Consider the following 12,263-nt stretch of genomic DNA (forward strand, 5'->3'; position numbering starts at 1 on the left):
ACACTACTCACCAAGGTAGAATGTAGAGCATTGTCTTTATAAGCTGTGTCATGCCAATTGAGCTAGAAGTTCCCCGAGACCATGGTCCCCAGAGACCTCCACCCAGCAATTCAGTCCCTCAGGGAGTTTGGATGTGTCTATGGGGCTCCCATGACCTTTTTCTTGTACAAGTTGTGCTAGTTTCCCGTGTACTGTGTACTGTCTCACCCTTCACCCAAGATATTTAAAGTTTTTAAGAGCAAAGATATCACTGTGCTTTATTACATACTTTGGTGGAGTGGTGAGTCGTCTTGAAGACATGAGCCATTGTACAACTGCAACAGGAGAAAGAGGCAATAGTATAATAAAAGAAAATCTATATTTCTTACAATTAAAGCCCAATTGACAATAACATAATCAAGGATGTGAGTGAGAATCCAGGAAATGTCATTTATTTAATGGAGGAAGTGCACAGTTCTACAGCAATTCTAATTGCTTGGCAAAATTAAGAGGGATATTATGTTTCTTCTTACAAAGATATTTCACTGTTCTGTGTTTGTGTTTGTCTGTGGGTATATGTGGTGTGTATATATACATATACTTGACAAATATCACATAGACTTTTTTTAACAGCAGTTGAAAAGGAAAAGGTCAAGGTTGTACATTGTAATGGTATAGAGAATAGCTGGCAGTTGAAGACAAACAAAATATATACCATTTGGAGAACAGAAAAGTGGAATGTTACATATATGTTGTTTTTGTTGTTAGTTGCTATAGAGTTGATTCCGATTCATGTATTATTATGTAGCAAGAAGCAGAGAAATACGTGTGTGTGTGTCACAAGAAATGACTGAAAAATGCAACACTAAGACAGCACAAATAAAATGAGCAGAGTAAAACATATACACACAAAATATTAATTTTTATAAGGATACATTGATATTGTACGTGATATATCAAACATAGTAGAATTAGTATGAATTGAAAGAGCTCAAAGAATTAGTTGACATTCAACCATTTCAAAGCAACAGCAAAATACTTAGAATTTTAATTCAATTCTGACTGCTTTTCACCATTATTCCTGTTATGTTTTATATGAGATAAATGTGGATTTCATGTATTTGCTCTTATAATTTAATGATATGAAGTTTAATTTCTGAATTTGTTTGCTAATAGTTCACTCACAGACTGCTCTGCTCATAGTATTCAGGAATACGTATATGCCAGATGGATAGATAGATAGATAGACCAATAGATAGATAGATTAATAGATAGGTAGATAAACAAGTAGTACTAGGCACACTGTATTTTAGAGTTATTTTCAGGTGTCATAGACCCATTGAAACATTTAATTCTCGTTTTTCCTTCCTGGAAATATGACTTTTAAGTAAGGATAAACAGATTCATATAACTTATGTTATTTTCCCAAAATACAACTTTGTATAAATTACGAATAGAGGTATAGCAGAGGTTATACCTACATACATACGTGTGTGTGTGTGTATATATATATACATATACGGCTGTTTTGCTGTATAAAGATAAGTAATCCCCATTGTGATCAATTATATATCTATCCAATACCTGTCAGGAATGTTGACTGTTCCCGTCTGAACCATCTATAATCATGAGTTTTCATGAGATAATATTTTGAAGTGGAGGATTCAAAATGATTCCAAATATTATTTAAGATATATGAAAAAGACAAAAGTTTTAAGAAGAGTACAACAATCATCCATGTACCTAATACCTAAAGGTTTAACATATTATACGTTTTTGTTTCTTCCATCTATCAGTCTATCCACAAATCTGTCTAATGTGTATATGTGTGTGTAAAATTTGTGGGAGGTGGGTATATATTCAAATATCCTAAATTGGAAAGTTTGGATTTATATTATTCATACTGACTTTGTATACTAAAATTCTACCAGATGATACTACATAAAAGTTACTGACAATGCTGATGTCTCTATCCAGAATAGGTTTCCTGATAGATCTAGAAGGACAAACACAATCTACCAGTGCTGAATGAATTCATTCTGATGGGAATCACAGACCACCCTGAGCTACAGGTTTGATTGTTTGGTCTGTTCTTCATCATCTACATGATCTCAGCAGTGGGCAACTTGGGCATGATCATCCTCACCAAGATAGATTCCAAGCTACAAACACCCATGTACTTTTTTCTCAGACACCTGGCTATCACTGATCTTGGTTTTTCAACAGCTTCAGACCAAAACCTTGGTAAATTTTGTTGTAGATGAGAATACAGTCTCTTATTATTTTTTGTGCTTCACAGCTAGCCTTCTTTACTGTATGCATAACTAGTGAACTTTTCGTTCTGTCAGCAATGTCATACGATCAATATGTGACCACCTGTAACCCTCTACTCTACACAGAGATCATGTCACAAAGGATGTGTTGGGGGCTGGTGGCAATCCTCTATCTCTACATCATATTTGTTTCTCTTCTGGTCACCATAAAGACTTTTAACTTATCCTTCTGTGGCTAAAATATCATCAGTCATTTCTTCTGTGATGGTCTCCCTTTGTTATCTTTGCTCTGCTCAAACACACGTGAAATCAATTTGATCATTCTCATCTGTCACAGTGGCGATGGTTGTTGGGGCGGCAGAGACAATAACCAATGCCACAACTCTTACAGAGAAGTGGGGCCAGGAGGGTCACTCTGAGGAGTAGAACCTCGGCTTCAGTCCCAGGAGTTTATTTTATAGTTAATACAGCAAACAGTGAAGCAAATAACAGAACAATGGGCTTTGGGTGAATAACAATCAGTTTTGGGCAAGGGAGGAGGAATTCAGGTAAACAAGCCAATCAGTAACGGGTTTGGAAAAACAAGTAGTGACAAGTCTCAACATGTTGGAGACAAGTCTCAACATGTTGTGCAGCATAGAGGCCTTTATACATCCGTATTTTAATGGCACATATCCTCACATTTCCCCCCTTTTGTTTAGTTAATGGAATAAGAATCAAGAGGATTTTCACTGGTCCAACAAATGCCCATTAGGATAAAGTAAAATTTTCTCTGTAAGATAAAATCCAAGATTATCTCAGCTACAGTTTCCACACCTCAGGGTCTGGCATCTTAATGAGTCCTTGTGATCTCAGCTTCAGCTGGGGCACACTCCGTATGTTTAAGGAGGAGAAGTAGCATAGCAATGAGTAATACGTGGACTTAGTTGCTCCTAGATGGCGGCCATTGCAGGTTCTTTAAACTCACGGTGCTGGTTTTCCACCGGATACCATCTGGTTCTTCACCAGTTTACTAAGTAAGAGCGATGCTCTTATCAATTGCATAGCCAGAGCGAGAGGACTCAATGTGCCTTTCAGGTGTGTAAGACAATAGAGGATGATCTTATGAGGATAATATAACCCTCTGCACTAGTAATAACCTGATAGTTGGACCCATGGGTTTCCTCTGACTCTCATTTTGTCAGGTAAACACTAACTTTTAACATCCACTGAAATTATTATTCTTAAAGGCTTAAAAATATATAAAGGCTCAAAGATTCATTAACAATCAAACAAGCAATGATTTACACAGCTTCACTATTACTTGGAAGGGAATCACTAGGAAGGGCAATTGATTGGGAAATTCTATCAAGTGTTTAGGGAAAAACAATTAGCCTATTCTACATAAACTCTTCCACAAAACTGAAGAGGAGAGTATATTTCCATTTTCAGTATGAGGATAGATTTACCCTGATATCAAATACAGACAAAGACATTAAAAGAAAAGAAAACTACAGCACACATACATGAAAAATCTGAAGAAAAATTTAGGAAGTTGTGTCTGGCATTATGTAAAGACAATAGTACAAATTAGGTATGCCACAGAAATGCATGGACAGTTTTACATTAAAAAATCAATTAATGACATTCACCATAATTACAAATTAGAAATGACAATGTCATATAAACAGATGGAGATAAACATTTTAAAAGTCTCAATAATTGTGATAAAACTTTGAGCAAACTAGTATATAAGTGGAACTCCCTCAAACTGAAACAGGGCACTCATGAACAACCTGCAGTTACCATCACACATGATGTGAAAGATTGAATATATTCTCAATAAGACCAGGAACAAAACAAGTAAATCTACTCTCACCAAATCTACTCGATATTTTAGTGGATGTTCCAGACAACACAATAAGGCAATAAAAATAAATAAAATACACTAAATGCATCCAGATCAGAAAGAAAGAAGAGAAACTTCTTTTAATCAATAGACGACATGATTTTTTATGTACAAAATCTAATAGAACCTACAATAAAACTGTAGAATTAAAAAGTAAACTTAGCATTTATTTGTGAATTTACATTCAGCTTGTTAGTTTATTTAAAAAAAGAAAAAAGAAAAAAAAGCCTATTTGGATTTTAAGTGGGCTTGCATTGACTCTATAGATATATTTGGAAATTTTAAAACTTCTACTCTTTACAAGACCCTTGTATAAAAGCAAGTTATATTCTGGGAGATAAGATTTTCCAACAATATATTTCATAAATGACTTGTGTCCATAATATAGATAGAGGTTTCCAAACTCAAAAAAAAAAAAAAGAAAAGAAACAGTCCACAAATATGGTAAAAAAATAACAATTTTTCCAAAGAACATGTTCAGCTGGCAAATAAGCACATAAAAAATGCTCAGCATCATTATTAATTAGTGAATTTCAAGTTAAAACATTAATGACATAACTCTATACATCTGTTAGAATATCAGGTGCTTGGTAAGTATGTGAAGGAACCGGAACATTCATAAACTGCTAGTGGAAAATTAAAAAGGTGTAAATACCTTTAAAAATAATTTGTTTTAAGTATCAGGGTCTTACAAAGCTGAACATAGTTTTACCATAAAATTTAGCCATTTTGCTCATATCTATCCAAGAGAAATGACAGCATTTTTCCTTATAAATCCATGTATACAAATATCCATAACAACTTTATTGGAATACTCAAAAACTAGAATCAACCCGAATGTTCATCTACTTGAGAAAAAATAAATAAATTGTGGTGGTATATCCAAGAAAGTGAACATCACTCAGTAATGAAAACTACTAAATTATTGGTAGATGCAAATATATGGATAAAAAGTACAAATTGATAATGCTGGACTTTGTCAAAATTAAAACAACCCACACTTAGACATTTATTCCAAAGAAATGAAAACTTATGTTCATACAATACCCCATACACGTATGTTCATAGAAACATTATTTATAATAGCTAAAAAGTAGTAACAACCCAAAATGTCCTTTTATAGGTGAATGGGTAATCAATCTGTAGTAAATCTACACACAAAATAATACTCAGCAATAAAAAGGAACAAATTATTGATGCCCACAACAGCATGGATGGACCTCAATAGAATCAGGTAAAGTGAAAAAAATCCATCTCAAAATGCTGTTGCTGTTGTTAGCTGACTTTGAGTGGCTCCAATTCATTGCAACCTTATCTAAAACAGAACAAAACATTGCCTGGCCCTGTGCTATCCTTACAATCATCGGTATGTTTGAGTACATTGCTGTAGCCACTGTGTCAGTCCATTTCATTGAGAACTTCCCTCATTCTCCTTGGCCCTCTACTTCACCAAATACGATATTCTCCTCCAGCAACTTGTTTTCCTGCTGACACATCCAAAGCAAGAAAATCAGACAATGTTCTGTTGGAGACAACAAAATATCTACCGTTTAATAATTTTTGCTTTGTTAAGTGCCATCAAGTCGACTCTGACTTACAGCAACCTATAGGATTGAGTAGAAATGCCCCATAGGGTTGTCTAGGTTGTAATCTTTATGGGTGCAGATGGCCAGCTCTTTTCTTCCGAGAATGGCTTGGGGGCTCAAACTACCAACTTTTCAGTTAGCAGTGAGTGTTTGAACATTGCACTAACAGGGTTCCTTCCATTAAAGAAAAGACAAGTGAAAAAAAAATTATGCATATATATACATACACCCATACCATTATATAGAACAAATAAGCCAAAAAAAAGAAAAAAAATCCCTAAAGGATATATTGCAAGTATTTACAATGACAAAATGCAGGAAAAAGATTTATAGCACAATAAATATGTATTCATAGTAAAATATTGCACACAAAATATCACATTTTTCAAGAATATATTTATATAGTAGAACTTAGGTCAAGCACAGCTGAATTATGTACGAAGGTGAGAAAAATGTTTTGGAATGAGGATTAGACAGAATGGAAAACATACAATATTGAAATATAATAAAGGAAAATAAAACAAACAAGCAAAAAACCTAAACATACAGATGATGACAACTGAGTCTGAAATGAGGAGGAGGAAATCATTTCTGTTCCTGAGGTCAAAAAGACCAAAAACAAACAAAACAACTGAACAATAGCAATAACAGCAACAATAACAGCAAACAAGGAAGTGATACCTCACATACGCACAATGCATTTCTTTTACACTATTGAAGTCTTTTAAATAATGCAATAAGAAAGTAATCACGTCTTCATTTTGTCATCCATCTGAAGAAACCACTGTAGAAAAGGGAATATCGATGGTTCTGTTTTATAGATACAATATTTTAATCCATATCCCTGTGTGGTAAAAAAGAAAAGTTAACAAAGAGTAAAATGTAAGAATGTATGAAATAGATAAATACAGACATGCATAAACACTGTATGAAGAAAAATGTGCTCACTGGTACATACAAATTGTCCTGGACAATTAACAGACACCCCCCAGATATTTTGTTAAGCTTTCAAATGCTTCAAGGACAATAAACAGATTGCTTGGCATCTCCTCAGGGAGACTCTCCAAGGGTGAAAAAAAATCTTTAAATTGTGTCTCACCATGCCATGTTAGAAGCACATGGGGGAGTCATGACAAAGGCTTCATTACAGGTAAAAAGAGAGACTTCTTCCATATTTCGCCAATATCCAGAATGTTTCCGTGGCATTTGCAGGCTCCCGCCTTTATTCAATAGCATATTCACTGCAAAATATCAGGGTGTCAGATTCAGTTCTGTGTGCATTCTACTTTTCAATAGTGCCTGAGACTAGGATCCCTCACCCTTTTTTCTTCATATTATTTTTTTTTCAAATATTTTCACTTTGTTTCAGAGGCTAAATGCCTGTAAGCATATTTGAAACATCATTATATGGCTAAATAATATTTTTACTTCATATAAATTATTATATGAATGAAAAACAAATAACAAAAAAGAGAACCAGTTCTCCTGAGTCAGTTCTGACTCATACCTGCCCCCTGAGTGTCAGAGAACTGTGCTCCATAGGGTTTTTAATGGCTGTGAGCTTTCACAAGTATATCTTTCTTTCTTTCAGTGAGCCTCTCATTGGACTCGAACCACTAACCTTTCAGTTAGTAGCTGAGTGTTGAATCGTTTGCACCACCAAGCTGGGCTACTTATGTGATTAGAGCTCAAATATGAAAGTAAGGGAAGTATATAAAGCATTAAAAAATACTGTAGCAGAATTAGGAAACTGTAGATATTCAGTGTCCAATGTTGATGTCCTTCAAAATCCTTAGTTATATAGTGGCTCTAGGCTGTTTTTATGTCCCTCTCAAATATAATTTAATGTTTAATGTATATTTAAATAACTATATAAATGCACATTTTTACTAATCTCTTAATGAATAAATAAATTTCCATCTCACACCTCATGTTGAGATGTGAAAAGCAATTTTTGGAGTTTAGGAAACTTCTAAGTACTCAGTTTTATAATGATAGTATAACACATACCAAATTCTTCAATTTCCGGTGGAGTCTGGCAGGAAGAAGATATAATTTTTTCAAAGAGTATAGCTTTGTAAAATGAGAATTGGATACTAAACAGACATAGTAAACTATGAAAAATAATTTGGTGTTCTTCATAGAACTCCAGCATTGATGAGAGGAAGTCCTTTTATCTTCCCTTACCTTATAAGAAAATCAAAGAAAGTACTGGTGTTCTTCAGTCTTTCATCATCGCAACTAAACAAGATTTATATTCCTTTTATTGAGTTCATTGAAGGTAGTTGATTTCCTAATTGTAATATCTACTGATACCCAATTCAGTATTTCTGACATAGGCAATGTGTCTGTAGGTATGAGGTAGGGTATCAGAAGGTCACAACCTTATAAGCAATGTCTTATATGAGATAGTGTATTTCCCTTATAACCATTTCATAATTTAATATGATAACATTATATTTTTCTATTTCTCGATTACTCCTGACTCAGAAGATGCTGGTACTGCTATTTTCATTCTAAGTAGTATCATTTCAAACCACTATTTCTTTTACTTTACATAAACTGCCATCCTCATCCTCTGGGTTTTTTTTTTTTTTTAATCTGTGGTTTATTAGGGATATGTGTGTATATTTTAATCTTTAAATACACTTCTATCTATATTATGAATATATAATAGTACATAGAAGCATCTTGGGTCTTTAATGCACAGAAGTATTTAACATAAAAACCAGGAATCCATATAAATCTCTTCAGTGTATGTTTTCTCTATTTTTGTGAGTAATATGATGATTTTAACTGATTTTTCCTTTAAACTAGAGAATCTCTGTATCCAAATGGAATTTTTTAATGAAACTTCATTATATAAAATCAATGACAGTGACCTCACTTTCTCCCAATTTGCTAAAATTTCCTCTCACTATCTTAGGATCTTCCATGAGAAAATACATCTGATTTGTTACAAACAAATTAATGAAAATGCCCCTAGGGGTAGACATGTCTTAAGTGAACTTAAATTAAACATGTATTGAAATGTTTTAAGAAAAGTAGAAGATATATAATCTGAAAGACTGGGAAACTGATGGTCCAATTTTTATCACAGAGTCAAGGATGGAGTAGTAAAGGACTGGGGTCTGTTACATGGATAACATGCTACTCAACCTACTCATCGTCATGGCCCTCACATAGACGGTAAGCTACACTAGAAGAAGTTACATATACATATGGAAAGAAAACTTCTTTCAGGTAACTTACTATCATCATAACGGGAAAATTTGGATTTATATTATTCATACTGGCTTTGTATACTAAAAATCTACCAGATGATACTACATAAAAGCTATTGACAATGCCAATGTCTCTATCCAGAATAGGTTTCCTAGTAGACCAAGATGGACAAACACAATCTAACAGTGCTGAATGAATTCATTCTGATGGGACTCACAGACTGCCATAAGCTACAGGTGCCATTGTTCGGGCTGTTCCTCATTATCTACATGATCTCAGTGGCGGGCAACTTGGGCATCATCATCCTCACCAAGACCGACTCCAGGCTACGAACACCTATGTACTTTTTTCTCAGACACCTGGCTATCACTGATCTTAGTTATTCAACAGCTGTGGGACCCAAAATGTTGGTAAATTTTGTTGTGGATGAAAATAAAATCTCCTATTATTTTTGTGTTACACAGCTAGCTTTCTTTATTATGTTCATAACTAGCGAACTTTTTATTGTGTCAGCAATGTCCTACGACCGCTATGTGGCCATCTGTAACCCTCTCTTCTATACAGTCGTCATGTCACAAAGGACACGTTGGGTGCTGATGGTAATCCTCTATCTCTACAGCACATTTGTTTCTCTTCTAGTCACTATAAAGATTTTTAATTTATCCTTCTGTGGCAACAATGTCATCACTCATTTTTACGGTGACACTCTCGCCTTGTTATCCTTGGTCTGTTCAAACACTTATGAAATGGAATTGATCATTTTCATCTTAGCAGCTTTTAATTTTATTTCATCCCTCCTAATAGTTCTTGTTTCTTACCTGCTCGTTCTTATAGCCATTCTCAGGATGAACTCAGCTGAGGGCAGGCACAAGGCCTTCTCCACCTGTGGATCCCACCTGACGGTGGTAGTACTGTTCTATGGGACTTTAATCTTTATGTACATGCAGCCCAAGTCCAGCCACTCCTCTGACACTGATAAAGTGGCTTCCATATTTTACACCCTGGTTATTCCCATGTTGAATCCTTTGATCTATAGTTTGAGGAATAAAGATGTGAAATATGCCTTACATAGGACTTTGGGACAATTATGCAGTGTATTTTCCCAAAGTTCACTATATCATTCACATAAATCACATTATGGGCTTTAAACATTTATCTGTGTGCCTCCAGAGGTGACAGCAAACACAAATGCACAGATAATACGTATTTCTATAGTGCGTTCTACCAGTCACTCTACTAAGAGATATAAATGGATAAATAAAAAAAGTAAAAAATATTGTCTTCCTTGAGCAGGAGAGATGCATTATAGGATAATAATAAATGTTATGGTATATTAGAAAGTGCTGGGGAGTGACAGATTTTTTAAAAAGTTAAAAAATTTAAAAATAAATTAAAAATTTAGAAATTAAAAAATAAAAGAATAAGCTGAGTGGGACTGGGAAAGAGTAGTAGATACAGGAAGAATTCCAAGTAACAGGTATTTTCCTCATCTAGTAGAAAAAAATTTGTAGAAAGTGGTGTGTGTGTGTGTGTGTGTGTGTGCACATGTGCTCATGCACACAAGCTGGTGCAAACCTTCTGTTTTAGTGGTCATACTCTGCCCTGGCATGGCTAATTCTAAGAAGGCCCAGTGCAGTGAAATGATTTGAAGTACTCAGTCATCTGAATTTGCTGAAATGTCTGCTTTCTAAACCTTGAAATCCCTCTCTTTCATCATCAGTGACTTTACTTCCATATTTGAGTCCTCAGAGTCTATTTACTTTGCTAGTATTGTTATTATACTGTAATAGTAATATGACAGTAACAAAATAAAGTTATATTCAACAGGATCAACTTGGTATCTGGTTTTATCTAAATCAACCCATTTTGTCTGTATCAGTGAATATATCAGTTAAGATAAATTTATTGAGCCATAGACGGGTCCAGATTTTTACATTTTTTCCCTACCTGGTTGATACTGTTTTCTAATTGCATAATTTTGTCTCATAGGTTGTTACTGTCTCCAGAAAACTTACCATGCCCTACATAGTACATAGAAAAACAAAGCATTGCCTGGCTCTACGCTATCCCCACAATCACTGGTATGTTTGAGTCCATTGCTGCAGCCACTGTATCAATCCATCTCATGGAGGGCTTCTCTCATTCTTGTTCATCATCTGTGTCACCAAATAACCATGATGTTCTCCTCCAGCAACTGGTCTTTCCGGATAACACATCCAAAGCAAGAAAGTCAAACAATGTTCTGTTGGAGACAACAAAATATCTACCATTAAAGAATTTTTGTTTTGTTAGGTGCCTTCAAGTCAATTGCAACACACTGCAACCTATAGGACAGAGCAGAACTGCCCTAGAGTGTTGCCTATGCTGTAATCTTTATGTGTGCAGACGGCCAGGTCTTTTTTCCCGGAACAGCTTGATGGTTCACACTGCCAATCTTTCAGTTAATGGTGAGTGTTTGAACATTGCACCAACAGAGTTTCTTCCATTAAAGAAAAGTGAAAAAATATATATATATACATACTATTATATAGGACATATAAACAAAAAAAGTCACAAATGGATACATTACAAATGTTTACAATGACAAAATGCAGCAAAAAGATTTATAGCACAATAAATATACATTTATAGTAAAATATTACAAACAAAATATCACACTTTAAAGGGTATTTTCATGTGGTAGAGCACGTGTCAAGCACAGCAGAATATGTATGAAGGTGAGAAAGACGTTTTGTAATGAGAATTGACCAGAATGAAAAAACATACAATACTTAAATATAATAAAGGAAAATAAAACAAACAAGCAAAGAACTTAAACTGACAGATGATGTTAATTGAGTATAAAATGAGAAGCAAAGGTAACATTTCTGTTCCTGAGGTCAACAAGAAAGCAAAACAAAACAAACAAAACCGTGAACAATAGCAATAACAGCAAAAATAACAATAGCAAGCAAGGGAGTAATACCTCACGTATGCACAATGCATTACTTTTATTCCTTTTAAGTCTTTTAAATAGTGCAGTAAGAAAATGTTTAACTAGGCGAAGGGAAGGACAGCACACGCTACAGGGGAGGTCAGCACAAGTGGACTAAACTGAAGCTAAGAAGTTTCCTGAATACAGTCAAATACTTTGAGAGACAGAGTAGCAAGGGTAGGGGGTCTAGGGACCTTGCTTTCAGGGGACATCTAGGTCAATTGGCATAACAAAGCTTATTAAGAAAATGTTCTGCATCCTACTTTGATGAGTGGCGTCTGGGGTCTTAAAAGCTTGCAAGTGGCCATCTAAGATGCATCAATTGGTCCCAACCACTT

The 12,263-nt window shown here is 34.7% G+C and overlaps 1 protein-coding gene and 1 pseudogene across 2 annotated transcripts in view; both read left to right on the top strand.

Moving 5' to 3' along the window:
* Positions 1 to 2,653, top strand: part of LOC101350681 (olfactory receptor 8K3-like) — a 5,254-nt pseudogene extending 2,601 nt beyond the window's left edge.
* A 6,462-nt stretch (positions 2,654 to 9,115) lies between these two features.
* LOC101350929 (olfactory receptor 8K3-like) overlaps positions 9,116 to 12,263 on the top strand; it is a 4,991-nt gene continuing 1,843 nt past the window's right edge. Inside the window, exon 1 of one of the 2 annotated variants that reach the window (XM_023743119.1) lies at positions 9,116 to 10,043. In XM_023743119.1, coding sequence (XP_023598887.1) covers positions 9,116 to 10,043 — 928 coding nt within the window. Of the gene's footprint in view, positions 10,100 to 12,263 lie in introns of those variants that run through there. The other variant, XM_004389226.1, reaches the window with a different exon arrangement.

This window comes from Trichechus manatus, unplaced genomic scaffold (genome assembly GCF_000243295.1).
Source record: "Trichechus manatus latirostris isolate Lorelei unplaced genomic scaffold, TriManLat1.0 scaffold00236, whole genome shotgun sequence".
NCBI lineage: Eukaryota > Metazoa > Chordata > Mammalia > Sirenia > Trichechidae > Trichechus > Trichechus manatus.